The sequence below is a fragment of the Manis javanica genome, chromosome 2 (assembly GCF_040802235.1).
Source record: "Manis javanica isolate MJ-LG chromosome 2, MJ_LKY, whole genome shotgun sequence".
NCBI classification, from domain to species: domain Eukaryota; kingdom Metazoa; phylum Chordata; class Mammalia; order Pholidota; family Manidae; genus Manis; species Manis javanica.
This window is the reverse complement of record NC_133157.1, coordinates 154,406,721-154,425,639: the sequence shown is the minus strand read 5'-3', so window position 1 is coordinate 154,425,639 and position 18,919 is coordinate 154,406,721. Positions and strand designations below refer to the sequence as shown.

The following is an 18,919-nucleotide window of genomic DNA, read 5'->3' as shown; positions in this document are numbered from 1 at the left end:
AGGGATTTCTAGTGTGGCATTGAGGTGGCCACAGCCCCTGGAGTTCAAGTGTGGTTTACACTCTGCTGGGGTTATTTGACTTACCTCAACAGTTTTACAGGTGTCCTCCAGCTGGCTGATCACTCCTTGGACTCGGTCGTTGCTTCCCACGAGGACAGCAATGCCATCACTGAGCTCAGACTAATGAAGAGAAAAAAGGGACATGAGGAGGTTTTCTAGTTCATGGGTGGTCCTCAGGGATCCTTAATCTAGGGTCCACTGAACCCCATAGGAGTAACTGAGTGGGAGGCCTGTGAACGTCCTGATCTTGGAAATAAAATTCTACATGGGTGTGTATAGAAATGCATTGGTCTTGTAAGAGGCTTCATAGTTTTCATAAGATTGTTAATGGAGACTGGATACTGATAAAAACATTAAGAACACTGAATAGGCCAGTGATAGGGAATAATATATTCAACCTCAAGACTTATATGTATTCTTTATAAATTGAGTAGAGTCTAATATGTGACTTCAGGGACCCAAAATGAATTATTCGCCTAGTGTAGCTCAGGGTCCATTTTACTAGGGAATGTATATAGCAAATACTAACTTATTCACTGATTTAATATACATTATTATGCACCTTCTATGTGCTAGGCGCACAAACACTTATATACTAGACTAAGTCATTACAAACTTGAAACTAACATATAACTGGTTCTAGGGGAGAAACTTGAAATTGAAATTCCACTCCTCTTTTGACCCAAAGACTGCATTGTTTGTACTCACCCCCTTGCTATGGCTGGCCTCTGAAGCACCAGACAGCCCTGAATGGGGACTTAGGAGACCTACCTGCTTGGTCTAACTCTGCCTTTAATTTCTCTATGATATTGACCAGAATATGTAATCAATTTAGACCCTATTTTTCTCATATATAAAGTGAGATGACTGGCCCAGAAGAGTGGTTGTAAAACATTTTCAAGCTGGAGAACTCTTTCTTCAAATGGAAGCTAATACAGAATCCTAACAGGTAAAAGTGAAGCTGCTTTGGCCAAACAGGAGCAGATGGAAGTCCTGCCAGTCTGTCCTTCTGGCTGTCCCACATGAGTTTCTAGGGCTTTGAAGGAATAGTGTGAAGCAGCTGCTATTCAGCTCTTACATGCTGTGACTTGAAGGGCACAGTGTGGTTGGAGAAAGGGGCCATAAGGGGATTGGAAAATAAGTAAATGTTATAGATATCTTGTTAAATTTGATTTTTTTAAAAAGCAGTTTGTACTCACTGGTTATAACTTGTGTCACCCATAAATTTGACTTCTAAATTTGATTTCAACTCTGCTCCTCACAGTAAAACTGACCAAATGTGGAATGTACGATTCTCTGACAGAAGAGGCTGAGATGTGGAGTTACTCAAATTCTATGTGCCTAGAGTGGCTGCATCTATTTGAGCACAAGACCCCACATTTATTTGCATCAAATGGATGAGTTGCTACTGCCAGTGGGTGAAACCAGGTGGGCAGATTAGTGATAAGCAAGAGACATGCCCTGTTTGGTCAGAATGAGAAGGCTGAGGCTGAGGCCCTGGGGTGGGGGCATGCGCCACACTCAGAGGATGCCTTTCAGAAAATAGCCTCAATTGAAAGGCTAAGAGGCCAGTTTAACCTGGCCTTAAGGGCTAGCACAAGACAATGTTTTAAAGTTATTCTTTAAAAAATGCCATTCATTGCAACTCTCATCGACTGGGACTGTGGGAGAAAAGGCCTTGGGAAGGGGACAAAAGGAAACTTTCATTAGTGAATGAAGAAAAATATTCTGTGACTGGAGTAAAAAAGTATCCTTTCCTCATCTACAGGCTGAACTCCAGGTAACGTCTGAGCTTCGACCAGCTTCCATAGCACTGTTCTTCAGCAACCTTCAAAGGGTGCTAAATCAGTGACCTTTCCCCTCTGCACCTCTTCCTGACCCTCAGCATCCCTTCCCCTCTGCCCCAGGGAATCTAGTCTGCGGCCACTTGCACCAGTGCTGCAGCATCCCTACCCCTCAGCCCTCCTGGCCTCCTAGCCTCAAGGCTGCATGGCTTAGGCATCCCCCTTCAGCAGAAGGGAGCCAGTCACCCAGAAGGTACCTTGTAAGGGGCTACAGAGAGAGCAGGCTGGAGGGGCTGGAGAGGCTCTGTTACCTTCTGTCTCTGGAACACGTGCGTTAGGGGAGCCACCTGGCAATCTTTGTGTGCCCCAAAGACCTTGCACAGAGAGCAGGTAGGCACTTCACAGTTCAAACAGTAGATGTTGATGCGTTCCTCTTCGTGCTCCTCACACATGGGCTGGTCGGACTTCTTTTCTGGTCTGGGAGGGGTTAGACAAGATAAATATGTCGGCTCCCATGGGGGCAGAGCAGAGAGGGGCGACCAGCATCTCACACCCAGCTAACCCCAGTTTAGTACTGGTATGCTAACTAATCTCTAACAACCAGCTTGGGATGGAGTGGAAACTGATCTGTAGCATTTGACAATTTCGGTGGTGTACGTATTCCCACCATGGCCGATTTCAAGTTATTGGTTTGAAACATGAGTAGTGAAATTCCTAGAAGTTGAACACTGGGTTAAGAGTGAGTTCTAGTGCTGTCTCCATACAGCCCAAGTCTCTCAAGAGATACTTTCCAGTTATGGGTAAAGCAGGGGAAGTTACGGATAAACTAAATCTCAGATTTGTCTTAGCTTTGCAGAGGTGCTAGATCCCAACCCTCCAGACTCTGGCCTCTGCAAACATCTTCCCACCAAGAGCAAGGATGGGTTGAGTTGGGAGGAGCTGGGGGAGCCCAAATCTCTGATTATTAATCTAGGTACCTGATTGGAAGTAGCTGTGTCTTAAGAAGGAAAATGTCAGCATGTGCTTTATTAATTTATTTGGGTCTCTTCCTCCCATTAACACAGAAAATTATGTGTAAATAACTTCCTGAGGATGTGGCAGGGGTTAAGAGTATGTAGTATGTGCTCAGAGAATATGAACAGTTATACTGAATACTTTAGGCAATGAGAAAAATGCAAAATGCAGTTTTGGGACATGGTGGTATCTTGGAAATGCAGACCTAACAGATAATTCTCAAGTTTTCATTTTCCCAACAGTTCAGTACCAACCAAAACTTTTCAGACCTGTAACAGGTAAATAACAGAGCCCTGGATTTGCATTGAGATGATGGTCAGGTAATTAAGATTCAAAAGCATGACAGAGGGAGTGACAAGATGTTGCTCCTTAAGAATAACATGTTAGCTGAGGGATCAGCTGGAGTAGTCCAAGTTCACAGCACATGGTAGGGCCCTGGCCTAATAATCAGTGTGGCTTAGGTGTTATGCTCCAGATCAAGATTATGCCAAATTATGGTGCTTTAGGCTCCTTCTGGAGGGAATGGGGAGAGGTGTGGGAGAAGTTTAATTAAACAAAAACCTGTCATTATGATGTGTACATCCTCTCTAAAGGTTGAGGTTTTTAAAAATTTTCAATACAAATCCCAAATCTTTTCTCCTATTTCCAAACACATGGTTATTTAAAAGTATCTCAGATTTGGAACTGAATTTTTCTTAGTTATTATCAAGATCCACTTTTTTTAAACTGCAAGGTTTTTATGGGCCATGAAACCAATTTAGGGGGTCATGACCAGCATTGCTGCAATCATAATAAAATAGAATAGCAAATACTGTGAACCACCAGTAGTAAGGATAAGTATTGATATGTGAAACTTTTGTTTCACATGTACATATGTATATATGTATGTATATACATATGTGTGTATATGCATATCTATGTACACCTGAAACAAACGTATATATTTTACATATACAAATATCCATTCACGTATAATGGTCAGTGGATCACAATATAACATGAACTTCCTACTGTGAGATGTGGAAATTGTTTGAAAACCATTGATACTGAGGTATCACGTAGCTGCAGCCCCAGAATGCAGAGAAAGTCAGAGAACATCTCTAAGTCACTAGGTAGAGGTCAAGTGCTTGGATTGGGCAAACTGTAGGGAGAAACCCAGGTCTGGTAAGGAAATTGTATGGACTTCAAGCTTCAAGATTTTGGAATCTGATTTTTGTAAAAGGAATTTTTGTCTGCTCTTGGAACAATAAGTTTTTCTTGAAGTCTTGACCTCCTGACTTGATTTCTGCCATAGGCTTGGAAACCAATGAGGAAAGTAAATTCCACAACTGAGAAAATTACGCCCCTCCCAGGTCTGTTTCCTCCACTAGAATGTGAGTTCCACAAGGGCAGGGGCTGTGGTCTGTCTCCCTTTTTTTTGCTGGATCCCCAGTGCCCAGCACAATGCCTTGCATGTTGTGAGTGCTCAGTAAAGATTTATTGAATGAGTGAGTGAAAATGAAAGAGAATTCACCAGATTAACAGTATTCCTGTGCTCCAACAAAACCACTCACATGTATATATCTGTATGCAGTGTATGCAAACACTGAAAATCCAACAGCCATAAGCCCCTTTGTTTAATTTTTTATAGTGATTATTTTTTCATAATACAATACTGACTGAGAACTATATCCATAGTCCTTATTAGGTATTTCTTGTTTAGTGGCAGCACAGGCCCAGAGGCATCCCCACTTATAAATGGGTGTATAATGAAAACCTTTAGATAATGTGAAACAGACTTGGGATATAGAATAAAGACATAGATGCACTGTCATGAGGAGAGGGTGGCTGAGCTCACAGTTATGATCAGGGCTTAGTGCCAAATGTTGGCGAGTCTGTAGCCTGCATCTCTGATCTCTGAGAGGTTGCTGGGACCATCCTAGAGTTTCCTCAAGGGTAGGCATCTGGTCTTGGCAAGGTATTTCAGGAGCTTAATTATAGCTGGGCCTCTCCATGTGGTGGCTGCATGGCCTTAGGCAGATTCCTTAACCTCTTTCAGGCTCAGCTGTTATATATATATCTGAAAAGTAGACTAAGGGTCTTCTAATTAAGTATGGCAGAATGAACACATGCATTTATTCATTTATGTTTCCTGCTGAAATCCCACTAAAATGCCAGTAAGAAAATAAAAAGATATAAATCAATAAGAACAAAAAATGAGCAAGATGACAGCTTGAGAGCACATGAGAGTTGGAAACAGGGAACATCTGGACAAAAGGAAGTGACCTATTTGAGTTGTATCTTAGTTCTGCTAAGTGCCTGCAGGGGAGAAGCATACAAGAAGCAGGCTGATGTTAGCTGTGGTGCTCCGGAAAGCTCTGGAACAGCAGAGACCAGGTACTCTGAAGGCAGAAGTGTGGGGGAAGGCTGAGAAGAAGAGGACTCTTTATACATTTTGGAAGATTACTTGAGGATGTGCGCCACAGAAACAGTAGAGTAAATCAACAGAGAAGAGATGTAGGATCCAGGAAACAAGGGGTTCATCTCAGGGGATAGTAAAAGTAAAGTAGAAGGTGAAGCCCAACCATGGAGTCATCATCATTTACAGGGAAAGACAATAGAAAATGTCTAAAATGGAAAAATCGAGAAATGGGAGCATATGTGTGATTGGGTGATAAATGACAGAAAAACAGCTGAATGAATTAAAAGTAGGTAACTGGGGAGTGAGATTTAGGGGTGAAGAGACAGTAGGTTGGGAGACTAGGCTTCATTAGAGGACATATACATGTTTAAATTATGTATATGAATTACTTTGGTGAAATACTAAAAATGTTTAATAAGCTGATATTAATAATAATCACAACCTCAAAGGATTGCTTTGTGGATGAAAGAATTACATGTGATTCACGTGCAAAGCACCCTGGGTAGTGATGGATACATACTCAGCCCATATTAATTCTACTGACTATAAAGTTAATTCTATTATCTTCATTGTTAATACTAGCAAAATTAGTTCCTTCTCTTGTCACCTCCCCAGACTGTGGCTAGTTCAGCACTATGATGATTTCTAGATAAGAAGGCTTGGTTTAGTCCAGACCTACAATCTCCAACCTTTCCAAGGCAGGTCAGAGTTAACCAGTCCCTTCCCATTCCACCCTGACTCTGATGAATGAGGGCCAGAGATGGGTTCATCTCACTCTGTTTGTACAGGGTTATTTCAGGGTTGCCTCATGTAGCCTAGGCTCAGGGTACTGCACAGGTAAGGCTGCCAGCCTCCAGGGAACAACTGGGCTTATGCCTAAACATGTGCCTGGGTCATCTGTGCAAATTGTGGTTTTACTACCAAGTAAGAATGTCCCAAATGCAAGTCTCAAGTTCAAGAAATAACAGCATAAGAAGAAATTTGATCATCACAAAACACCACTAGTTCACTTAGTTATTGTAACTCTGGGGAGAAAATGTATTCCCAGCCTGGGGGAAATAAACCTTTGAGGCCAAAATCAGTCAAAGGGAAAAATAAAGTGGGAGAAACCCATTTATTGCTTACAAGCAGTTGTCTACTTCTGCTCACCCATGTCTCTCATGACCTAGCTCCAAAGGCCCCTCTCCGGTCCAGTGCGTGCTCCCTCCCCACCCCTCTTGTAATCACCTATTGATATGGAGATGCACTACTTCTTCTCTCCACCCCTTGGAAACACACATTGATATGGAGATGCACTAAGGCCAGGTGAGAGATTCTGGAAACATTGCAATTTTACCTGTAGTTATGAACTTCATTGTTGGAAATTTGGTTCATATACAATTTGCTCACCTGGGCACTTTTTGGCAGGTGCACCATGAAGACTTCATGTTAAAGCAAGGATGTGTCTATCCTACAGTCTTACTAATGCTACAAGTTTTAACATCTCTTCTCAAGATTTCATAATAATAATTATTATTATTTCACATGTTTCAAGCTCTCACTGTGACAAGTAGCAAAACAGAAAATTACTGCAATAAATAAAATACATAAGATTAATAGTGTTGCTTCCTCAGCTGGCACTTATGTAGCAATGATTCTGAGCAAGGCACTATACTGGGCACAGAGTCAGTTTTTATATAAACACCCTTAATAATTAACTGGTTATTAATTTGCTGGTTAATTTGTGTATTTGCACTTAAAGAGATCAGATCTATGAAGTAAGAACAACAACAATAGTATTTTCCTTCTCTCCAGAGACTGGAAGCAATGGAATAGCCAACTCTCTTATCTCTGAATATGTCATCAGCAATTCTTCTCCAGTTCTATCCATATCCTGGCACTATGTAATTTAGTTGTGAATCTTAAGCAGAAACTAATAGCCATAGTGATTATAATAATTATATGTTAGATTTAGAAAACAGCTTTCCTTCTAAGAGTGCAAGGACTGCAGATGTTTCATAAATACATGTCTCCTAATAAGAATCACAATGAGGTCATTTCTCCATGGTCTCAATTTTGCTATCAAGCTTTGTGGACCAGACTGACCTGTGTAAAATTGGAAAAGGGTTCTTCATACCTTCCCTTACCTTCTAGGAATGGACACCCTCAGTACTGTCTCTAGGAAAGGAATTTTATAGCCAATATGAGTTGATGAATAAGAAGCCTTTTTTAAAAGTGAATGAATGTATATACTGCATATCAGTCAATCAATAGGTGAATGCTAAGAGTGTACAGTAAATACAACCTAGAGAATAGGGAAACATAACTTGAACTCCATCTTTTCTCTCCCCATCTCTCTAAACATTAGTTGCTAGAAGCCAGACTGTGCCTTGCTTTGCAATTTCCCAGAGTCCATACCTTGACTAACTATGTTAGAGGATTTTGTTTTTACTATTATCATCTAGATAACTTTAAAGTTGACCCTGTCTGAACTAGGAACTGGACTGTTCTGGAAAATGCCATTTCTGCTAATTTTCTATAAAGTTTCATACTATAATTTTTTCTGCTATGTAGATTCTGGACATACAAAAGATCTGTGAAGTGCAGACATGTCTTAAAACGTCTGTAGGAGGATTAAAGATGGTGGCATGAGAGGAGAGACAGAAGCTTCCTCCTAAACTGTATACAATTAGAAAATACAGTTGGTGCGACTAATCCTGAAAGAGCAACAGGAAAAAGGATGGTGCCAGACTGCATATACCTGGAGAAAAGAGCAGACCTCACGGAACAGGGTAACGTACCAAAGCTGTGGCCCTGTGGGACCCAAGCCCTTCCCCCACCCCAGCTCACTGGTGGGAGTAAGTGAAACAGAACAGGGAGGGAGTGGAGGCCTGGGACTGCTGAATACCTAGCTCCAGAGATCTGCTCTGGGAGCACAAACCTACATTTCATGGTGCTTTCATGATACTTGTGTGATTATGGGATTGGAAAGCTAAGACAGGCAGAATTCCTGGAGAGACTAAGATTCCAGCGGCTTGTGGAAAGCAGGGATTCATATCCAGATGCTCTGGGACAAAAGCTTATACCTGTGTGCTCAGCCCACTGGTTCAGGCAATGGAGACAAGCATAGCCACCGGGAAGCAGGAAACAGCTCTTTCCTTCCCCCAGGCACCAATACCACTCCCCTGCGACCCCCGACATTGCTTCAGGGGCTGAGCAGCTCCAGAATAGAGCTTCTGGACACTAGAGGGCACCATATACAAATATGAAACACCAAAGGAACCTGGTCCAGAGTAAAATTAATATAACTCCAGAGAAAGATTTAAATGACATGGACCTTATGACTCTTCCTGAAAGGTAGTTCAAAATAAAAATCATCAACATGATAATGGAGATACAGAAAGATATCCAATAACTCAGGAATGAACTCAGGTCGGAGATACAATCTTTGAAGAGCACGATGGAGGGTATTAAAAGCAGGTTGGATACAGTGGAGGAGACAACAAATAAAATAGAAACTAAAGAAGAGGAATACAAAGAAGCTGAGGCACAGAGAGAAAAAAGGATCTCTAAGAATGAAAGAATATTCAGAGAACTGTGCGACCAATCCAAATGGAACAATATTCACATTATAGGGATACCAGAAGAAGAAGAAGAGAGAAAAAGGGATAGAAAGTGTCTTTGAAGAGGTAGTTGCTGAAAACTTCCCCAATCTTGGGAAGGAGATAATCTCTCAGGCCATGCAGATCCACAGACCTCCCAAAACAAGGGACCCAAGGAAGACAACACCAAGACATATAGTAATAAAATTGGCAAAGATCAAGGATAAGGACAGACTACTAAAAGCAGCCAGAGAGAGAAAAAAGATCACATACAAAGGAAAGCCCATCAGGCTAACATCAGATTTCTCAGCAGAAACCATACAGGCCAGAAGGGAGTGGCATGATGTATTTAATGTAATGAAGCAGAAGGGCCTGGAACCAAGATTACTTTATCCAGCAAGATTATCATTTACATTTGAAGGAGGGATTAAACAATTCCCACATAAGCAAAAGCTGAGAAAATTTACCTCCCAAACACCATCTCTACAGTCTATTTTGGAGGGACTGCTATAGATGGAAGTGTTCCTAAGGTTGAATATCTGTCACCAGAGGTAATAAAACCACAGTAAAGAAAGTAGAACAGCTAATTAATAAGCAAATGCAAAATTAAATTAACTATCCCCAAAGTCAATCAAGGGATGGATAAAAGAATACAGAATATGATACCTAATATATAAAGAATGGAAGAGGAAGAAAAAGGAGGAGAAAAAGAAAAGAACCTTTAGATTGTGTTTGTAATAGCATATTAAGTGAGTTAAGTTAGACTCTTAGATAGTAAGGAAATTAACCTTGAACCTTTGGTAACCATGAATCTAAAGCCTGCAATGGCAATAAGTACAAACCCATCGATAATCACCCTGAATATAAATGGACTGAATGCACCAATCAAAAGACATGGAGTCACTGAATGGATAAAAAAACAAGACCCATCTATATGCTGCCTACAAGAGACTCACTTTAAACCCAAAGACATACACATACTAAAGTGAAGGAATGGGATAAGATATTTCATGCAACTAAAAGAGAAAAAAGCAGGAGTTGTAGTACTTGTATCAGACAAAATAGACTTCAAAACACAGAAAGTAACAAGAGACAAAGAAGGACATTACATAATGATAAAGGTGTCAACCCAACAAGAAGATATAACCATTATAAATATCTATGCTCCCAACACAGGAGCACCCACATATGTGAAACAAATACTAACAGAATTAAAAGGGGAAATAGAATGCATGCATTCATTCTAGGAGACTTCAACACTCTACTCGCTCTGAAGGACAGATCAACCAGACAGAAGATAAGTAAGGAGACAGAGGCACTGAACAACACAATAGAACAGATGGACCTAACAGACATCTACAGGACTCTACACCCAAAAGCAACAGAATACACATTCTTCTCAAGTGCATATGGAACATTTTCAAGAGTAGATCATAAACTAGGCCACAAAAGAGCCTCAGTAAATACAAAAAGATTGAAATTGTACCAACCAGTTTCGCAGATCATAAAGGTATGAAACTAGAAATAAATTACACAAAGAAAATGAAAAATTCCACAAACATATGGAGGCTTCACAACATGCTCCTAAATAACCAATTGATCAATGACCAAATAAAAACAGAGATTAAGCAATATATAGAGACAAATGACAACAATAATTCAACACCGCAAAATCTGTGGGAAGCAGCCAAGGCTGTGCTAAGAGGAAAGTATATTGCAATACAGGCCTACCTCAGGAAAGAAGAACAATCCCATATAAGCAGGGTAAACACAAAATTAATGAAACTAGAAAAAGAACAACAAATGAGACCCAAAGTCAGTAGAAGGAGGGACATAATAAAAATTAGAGCAGAAATAAATAAAATTGAGAAGAATAAAACAATAGAATCAATGAAAGCAACAGCTTGTTCTTAAAGAAAATAAACAAAATAGATAAACCCCTAGCCAGACTTTTCAAGAAAAAAAGAGAGTCTATACACATAAACAGAATCAGAAATGAGAAAGGAAAAATCACTATAGATACAATAGAAATTAAAAGAATTATTAGAGAATACTATGAAAAATTATATGCTACCAACTGGATAACCTAGAAGAAATGGACAACTTTCTAGAAAAATTCAACCTTCCAAAGCTGACCAAGGAAGAAACAGAAAATCTGAACAGACCAATTACCAGCAACGAAAGTGAACTGGTAATCAAAAAACTACCTAAGAACAAAATTCCTAGACCATATGGCTTCACTGCTGAATTTTATCAAACATTTAGTGAAGAGCTAATACCCATTCTCCTTAAAGTTTTCCAAAAAGTAGAAGATGAGGGAATACTTCCAAACTTATTCTATGAGGCCAGCATCACTCTAATACCAAAACCAGGCAGAGACATCAAAGAAAAAGAAAATTACAGACCAATATCCCTGATGAACATACATGCAAAAATACTCAACAAAATATTAGCAAACAGAATTAAAAAATACATCAAAAAGATCATCCATCATGATCAAGTAGAATTTATTCCAGGGATGCAAGGATTGTACAACATTCAAAAATCCATCAACATCATCCACCACATCAACAAAAAGAAGGATATCTCCATAGATGCTGAAAAAGCATTCAACAAAATTCAACATCCATTCATGATAAAAACTCTCAATAAAATGGGTGTAGAGGGCAAGTACCTCAACATAATAAAGGGTATATATGACAAACCACAGCCAACACTATACTTAACAGCGAGAAGCTGAAAGCTTTTCCTTTAAGATTGGGAACAAGACAAGGATGCCCACTCTCCCCACTTCTATTTAACATAGTACTGGAGGCCCTAGCTATGGCAATCAGACAACACAAAGAAATAAAAGGCATCCAGATTGGCAAGGAAGGAGTTAAACTGTCCCTGTTTGGAGATGACATGATATTGTACATAAAAAAACCCTAAGGAATCCACTCCAAAACTACTAGATCTAATATCTGAATTCAGCAACATTGCAGGATACAAAATTAATACACAGAAATCTGTGGCATTCCTATACACTAACAATGAACTAGCAGAAAGAGAAATCAGGAAAATAATTCCATTCACAATTGCATCAAAAAGAATAAAATACCTAGGAATAAACCTAATCAAGGAAGTGAAAGACCTATACTCTGAAAAACTACAAGACACTCATGAGAGAAATTAAAGAGGATGCCAATAAATGGAAACACATCCCATGCTCATGGATAGGAAGAATTAATATTGTCAAAATGCCCATCCTGCCTAAAGCAATCTGTAGATTCAATGCAATTCCTATCAAAATACCAACAGCATTCATCAACAAACTAGAGCAAATTGTTCTAAAATTCATATGGAACCACAAAAAACCTCGAATAGCCAAAGCAATCCTGAGAAGGAAGAATAAAGCAGGGGGAATTAAGCTCCCTAAACTCAAGGTACTACAAAGCCACAGTAATCAAGACAATTTGGTACCGGCACAAGAACAGATTCATAGACCAATGGAACAGACTAGAGAGCCCTGATATAAACCCAACCATATATGGTCAATTAATATATGACAAAGGAGCCATGGACATACAATGGGGAAATGACAGCCTCTTCAACAGCTGATTTAGGCAAAACTGGACAGCTACATGCAAAAGATGAACTGGATTATTGTTTAACCCCACATACAAAAGTAAACTCGAAAAGGATTAAATAGTTGAATGTAAGTCATGAAAACATAAAACTCTTAGAAGACAACATAGACAAACATCTCCTGAATATAAACATGAGCACCTTCTTCCTGAACCCATCTCCTCAAGAAAGGGAAACAAAAGCAAAAATGAACAAATGGGACTACATTAAACTAAAAAGATTTTGTGTGACAAAGGACATCATCAACAAAATGAAAAGGGATCCTACAGTATGGGAGAATATATTTGTAAATGACATATCTGACAAGTGGTTAACATCCAAAATATATAAAGAACCTACACACCTCAACACCCAAAAAGCAAATAACCTGATTAACAAATGGGCAGAGGATATGAAGAGACAGTTCTCAAAAGAAGTAATTCATATGGCCAACAGACACATGAGAAGATGCTCCACATCACTAATCATCAGGGAAATGCAAATTAAAACCACAATGAGATATCATCTCACACCAGTAAGGATGGTCAGCATTGAAAAAACTAGAAACAACAAATGCTGGTGAGGATGCGGAGAAAGGGGAACCCTCCTACACTGCTGGTGGGAATATAAGATAGTTCAACCATTGTGGAAAGCAATATGAAGGTTCCTCAGAAAACTAAAAATAGAAATACCATTTGACCCGGGAATCTCACTTCTTGGAATATACCCAAAGAATACAACTTCTCAGATTCAAAAAGACATATGCACCCCTATGTTTATCGCAGCACTTTTTACAATAGCCAAGATATGGAAGCAACCTAAGTGTCCATCTGTAGATGAATGGATAAAGAAGATGTTGTACATATATACAATGGAATACTATTCAGCCATAAGAAAGAAACAAATCCTACCATTTGCAACAACCTGGATGGAGGTGGAGGACATCATGCTCAGTGAAATAAGCCAGGTGGAGAAAGAGAAATGGCAAATGATTTCCCTCATTTGTGGAGTATAACAATTAAGCAAAACTGAAGGAACAAAATAGCAGCAGACTCAGAGACTCCAAGAATGAACTAGTGGTTACCAAAGGGGAGGGGTATGGGAGGGAGGGGTGGGGGGGAGGGAGGGAGAAAGGGACTGAGTGGTATTATGTTTAGTATACATGGTGTGGGGGATCACAGGGAGAACTCTGTATCACAGAAAAGTGACATAGTAGATCTCTGGCAACTTGCTGCACTGATGGACAGTGACTGCATTGGGGTACGGGTGGGGACTTGATAATATGGGTAAATGTAGTAACCACATTGTTTTTTCATGTTAAACCTTCATAAGAGTGTATATCAATCATACCTTAATTAAAAATTAAAAAAAATAATAACATGTGTAATACAGGACTTAAAGAGAAGTGCAGTTTTATACCCCTTTCAGTATCAGTATCTTGAATGGATTCCTGTTAATGAGTTTTTTCATTCTTAAATTGATACAAAAGCATGGCCATCAGCTCCCTTCTCCCATTCCATGAGCAATTCTTAATCCGAATGGGAAGCAGTAACTTGGAAAAACATTCTTCTATAAAACAGTAAGCAAGCATTCCTTATTTAAATCCATTTTGATAGATTAAAACAAACAAAAACAGGCTTCAAATGTTTTTGACACAGGGAAGAATGTTACCTGGTGGACTCCTGCTTGTAGATGTCAATGATATTTTCCACCAGCAGGTTCCTCTGAAGTCCATATATCCCATGTCTGTCCAAAACCACTTCATGTCTACAGGATGGGCAGCGGAATCGGCCCCCCGATGCCATGGTGGTGCCTCCTCTTGTGGGTAAATACGGGTTAGAGGCCTGTTCTTGCCAAGCAAGAGAAGAGAAATTGAGTAATGCCACAGGAAGCTTTTCTGAGGCTTTTTCACTCTCTATTACTACAAACAACATCAACGTCTAGTTTCAGTTTGCCATAAAATAATCCCTTAGGGCCTTAGCAGCAAGTGATCTTAAAACAGGGCCAGCACTTATCCACAGTCAACCGCAATACACTGTTTTCAGCATGAGGCACTTTCCCATCTGATGTTTTCATAACCAAATCTTCCAACCAGAAACACCTACATTAATGTCCTAGGCAGTACTTCATTTACAGTTTTGAAAGAGATTTAGTGTTTTATTTTTTAAAAAAACAAATTTGATTCTTAGCATTGGAAAAAAAACTAGATTTAGGAGCAAAGAGGAGGCTGACAGCAAAGCACAAAGTGAAGCATTAAAAAAAGAGTGTTTCTCTTGAAAATGAGTGCAGCCTTATAAAGTTTTCTAAAATTGACCTAAAAGTGAATGCTTGATTTGAAGAAGAGAGAGTCTTTTCCACCCCTTAAATACCAAACAAACCTACCTGGAAAATATCACTGGCACATTTCCTACACAGGTTATGCTGACAGGGGAGAATGACCACGGGTTTCGTGAACATCTCTAAGCAGATGGGACAGATAAGTTGTTTCTCCAAGTTATCCATGGTCTGCTGCTCTTTGGAAAAAGATTTGTAATTCAAAGCCGAGCTCATCTCCTGGCCGTCTCCCTGTGCACTGCCAGGGAAGGTGTTCTGAATGGTTTCTGCAAGTATTTCCTGGAAATAATTCCAAGGCTTGTGTGATCAAGTGTCCTTTACGTTTCTTTCGGTGGAGGACATTGTTTCAGGCCCAGGTTCAGAGTGGGTGCTGGAGCTGTTTTTAGCAGCTGGGGGGTCACGTGACAGTGGGCTGACTTGCCCATATAAGCCAGTGACAGGAAGATGGATTCTGACAGGTGACAGAGAGCAGAAGCCAACATTCCTGCCCTGGGGAGTGAAGAGAGTGGGTGGGAAGGAGGATTACAAACCCCATTTAGAGAGCGTTGTGAGGAGAAGGGGGTCGAAGCTGACAGTTGTCAACAACAAATGCAAGTGTGCGTGCCTCGTCCCTGAGCTGTGCACTCTGTGAACACTCAGCAAGGGCTTGGTGATAGATTTCTCCAGGACTGGGGACAATGCAGCCCAAGAGTCTGACTGTATGACGAATGCCATTTCTGTCTTGGGCATTTGGGAAGTGAGTCCCTGAGAGCAGCCCAGTCACACCGTCTGAGGCGAAAACAAACAAAGCACATCTTGAAAATCCTTACCCTGGCTTCACAAGGACAGCCTTCTAAACATTAACTTTAAATATGTCACCTCAGGAGGGTTGTGAGCTGGGACAAATTCCAATTTAAAAACTGACTTCAAATCTTTTCAGTATAAAAAACGTCCCCCTTCCCACACACAAATCCAAACACCAATGATACAATTACTTTTTTAAAGTTGCTTAATAAAACTCTAGTATGCTCTTTTCCCTTCCGCATTGCCCTTCCTCCTCACTAACCCTCCTTCATCCTGTGTCCCCACAATGCCCCCTACACACACACAAAAACAGAAAGAAAATCTGACAACCTTTAAAAATTTAATTTAGCTTGCAACAGTCATCAGTGATGAGGTGGTAACTGGTATGTGGGGTAGTGGACCTGTTCACGTCATCATACCACAGGCACATTAATCGGGCGCCAGTGCCAACTGAAGGGAAAAGGGAGGCCTGCTCCCAAACCCTGGCTCTGTCTTTCCTGAAATGCCTACAATACCCCTTCGTGCTTGCTTCCTGCTCCAAGCAGATTTTTTAAATGTTAGTATCCTTGGTCATTTCTGATAAACTCTGTCCATTCTTGAGTCATGAATATCGATTTGGATATTTGGCAGGATTTCGTGAAACAACTGTTTTGTCAATATATATTGTATTTAAAAATTTAAAGTCAGATGAATAATGAAAAAGAAATATATGCCTGTGTATATATGATAAACTTTCAGCTTTATTTCCGCTTTATTTTTAAGACGTCAACAGGAGTACATTTTTTTAACATGCCCCAGTGTGCCCTTGATCAACAATAGAGTAGGTCGGCATGACTAGTTATGTGTGGTCTTGGTGCTGTGTGCACCGAGAATTTATCGGGAAACTAATAAGCTCTATTAACTGATAAGTTATATGAATTCATAAACATTTCAGGGATCTTTAGAGAGTTTTGTTATTTCTTTCAATATTAGCAACTCTGATGAAGAAGGGAATTGTTCAAAGTCTTTTAGAGTTAATTCGGTTCACCTAGCCTAGGAAGTTAACTTTGTTTATTGATACATGGGCACAGGATGTGAATTATTTTCTAGGAAAGATGAAGTTTCTACAATAAAAAACCTTGCAACCTAAGGGAAAGCACTTCAATAAATAAAGTCCATTGTATGCGAGACTGTCCTTAAAAGAGGAATTCATCCCTTCCAAAAACATTTATTGAGGGTTTATCATGTGTCTCCATTGTGCTCTGCTCTGGGGATTGAAAGATAAACAAGACACAGGTCATTGTCCTCAAGGATCTCAATCTAATAGTGGAAATAAGACATGCATATACAGAACCACAATAGAAAACAGAATGTAATAAAGAGCTACAGAATCTCAGAATTGGAGGAATCAGGAGGGCTGCATGGGTGGAGAGGTGTTGGAATTAATTTCCAAGGAAGTTAAACAGATGGCCATGTAGTTAGGTGAGATATAAGTGGGGCTTTGTAAGAGAAGGCACATAAGGAAAGACAGTGAGGCACAGGAGTGTGGGAATGCTCAGAGCATATGGTGCTTTGGACTGGAGTGCAGGGCATGCTGCTGGCACATCGGCAGGGCATGAATACTGGACAAAAGTTTTTCACACTTAATAAATTAGGCAACGGGAAGTTGTTGAAAGTTTCTCACAGGGACATTTCCATGAGACCTGTGCATTGGTTAGATTAATCTCACAGTGGTAGTTGGGGTAGATTAGAGTGATGGTGAACCAGCTAAAGACCAGATAGAAAGTTAGTGCCAATTACCTAGGCAGAGAGGTCAGGACACCCTGGCATGGGGCAATGGCAGTGGGAAAGGAAAGGAGGAAATGGATTCAGCTATGAAATTAGAATCCACAGAGGTGACTCCCATGCCCTGAGTCTGAGCAACCACCAATGATGTGGTGAGAGGCTGCCCAGTGACTCAGGGGACAGGCCTCCTGTGCGGCTTCCATGTCTCCCTTACTTTGTGGTCTTGGGAAACTGACCTCACCTATCTGGATTTCTGTTCTTTTATCTATAAACGAGTCGTGTTCATACCCTAACTTAGCAATGTTTGTAAGGACAAAATACACCTCTGAAACAATATTAATTTTGATGTTGAGAATCCTGAATTCAGTTATTTGATGTGAAGTTGATCCCTATCCTCTCCTCTTTTTCTTTCTGCACCTTCTGGTTCTCTGCCTTGTACTTTTTCTTTGATCTGACCATGGAGGCTAACAGGAAATAAGCAAGAATCCCACAGGAATAAGAGCCAGACTGATGGATAACATCACCTTCCCTTTTTCATTCTCTTTTGTCCGTTTCCTGCTCCTCCCTACTCTAGAGACCGGCAGTCCATAGGCTGGACACGTGAGTTGGGAGTGGGACCTGGGGGAAGCACTCAGCTCTAGGAAGGAACCAGCAAGTTTTAGTCTGTTCCCAAGTCATTCACAATGTTTGGGAGAGAGGGAAAATTCTGGAACTAAGTCAGAATTGAAGTCAACTTCAAGACTCTGGGATTTGGAGTGGATCTGGCCTCCACAGAGCCATGAAAACCAGCTGAGTGTCCTGATGGTATCCTGGACCATATAGGAGTGACACATGACTTCGTCCCTTCTCTTACTAGGACCAGGGGGTTGAAACCAAGTGAGGGCAACTACACTGGGAGCTAGCTTAGGTGGAAGCCCTGACTGACTCTCATCCCTGAGTCTCACTAGACTGGTGCAGAAATACATTTAGACACATAAAGAAGCTAAAACCAAACCACCACTGTGCTTACCTCTAAGCAATGACTGTAGAAAAAGAAGACGTTTGACCTCTTTCAACTTCTAGTTACCAAGCCAAAGGGACCGAGACTTCAGGGGTCAGGTCATAGGAGTGAAATGTACATCTCAATATGCTCTTTAATTTACAAAGGAAGAAAAGAGGGTTTTAAAAGAGGGTGTACTACACCACCACAACAAACATGATAAATATGTAGAGTTCCAATCACTTCTTACAGTAGCTCTCTGTCACAGGTATTATTATCTTCATTAAGCTGACTGTGGCTCAGCAAATCTAATGACTATCCCAGAGTCATATGGCTGCTAGTTGTGAAGCAGATTCAGAGACACATCTTTTGATGACAAAGCCCATGACCTTGCCCATAAAGTTGTACCACACCCATGCTCCACAGCACACTGTCCATTAGAATGTTCTGCAATGACATAAATGTTCTATATTTGTGCTGTTGAGTACTTGAAATGTGTATATAGTGCAACTCAGGATCTTAATTTTGAATTTTATTTAATTTAAACTTATGTTTAAACAACCATATGTGGCCAGTGCTTACCATATTGGACTTACAACTCTAGAACATGTGA

At 40.3% G+C, this 18,919-nt stretch overlaps 1 protein-coding gene across 5 annotated transcripts in view; it reads right to left on the bottom strand.

Annotated features, from left to right (window-relative positions):
- Positions 1-15,156, bottom strand: part of TRIM55 (tripartite motif containing 55) — a 52,673-nt gene extending 37,517 nt beyond the window's left edge. For 4 of the 5 annotated variants that reach the window (XM_073229599.1, XM_073229598.1, XM_073229601.1 and 1 more), the window contains exons 1-4: positions 14,829-15,156; positions 14,118-14,290; positions 2,156-2,321; positions 85-180 (exon numbers count right to left, since the gene is read on the bottom strand). In XM_073229599.1, coding sequence (XP_073085700.1) covers positions 85-180; positions 2,156-2,321; positions 14,118-14,290; positions 14,829-14,996 — 603 coding nt within the window. In that variant the 5' untranslated portion in view covers positions 14,997-15,156. The remainder of the gene's footprint in view (positions 1-84; positions 181-2,155; positions 2,322-14,117; positions 14,291-14,828) is intronic. The other variant, XM_073229602.1, reaches the window with a different exon arrangement.
- Between the last annotated feature and the right edge of the window lie 3,763 nt (positions 15,157-18,919).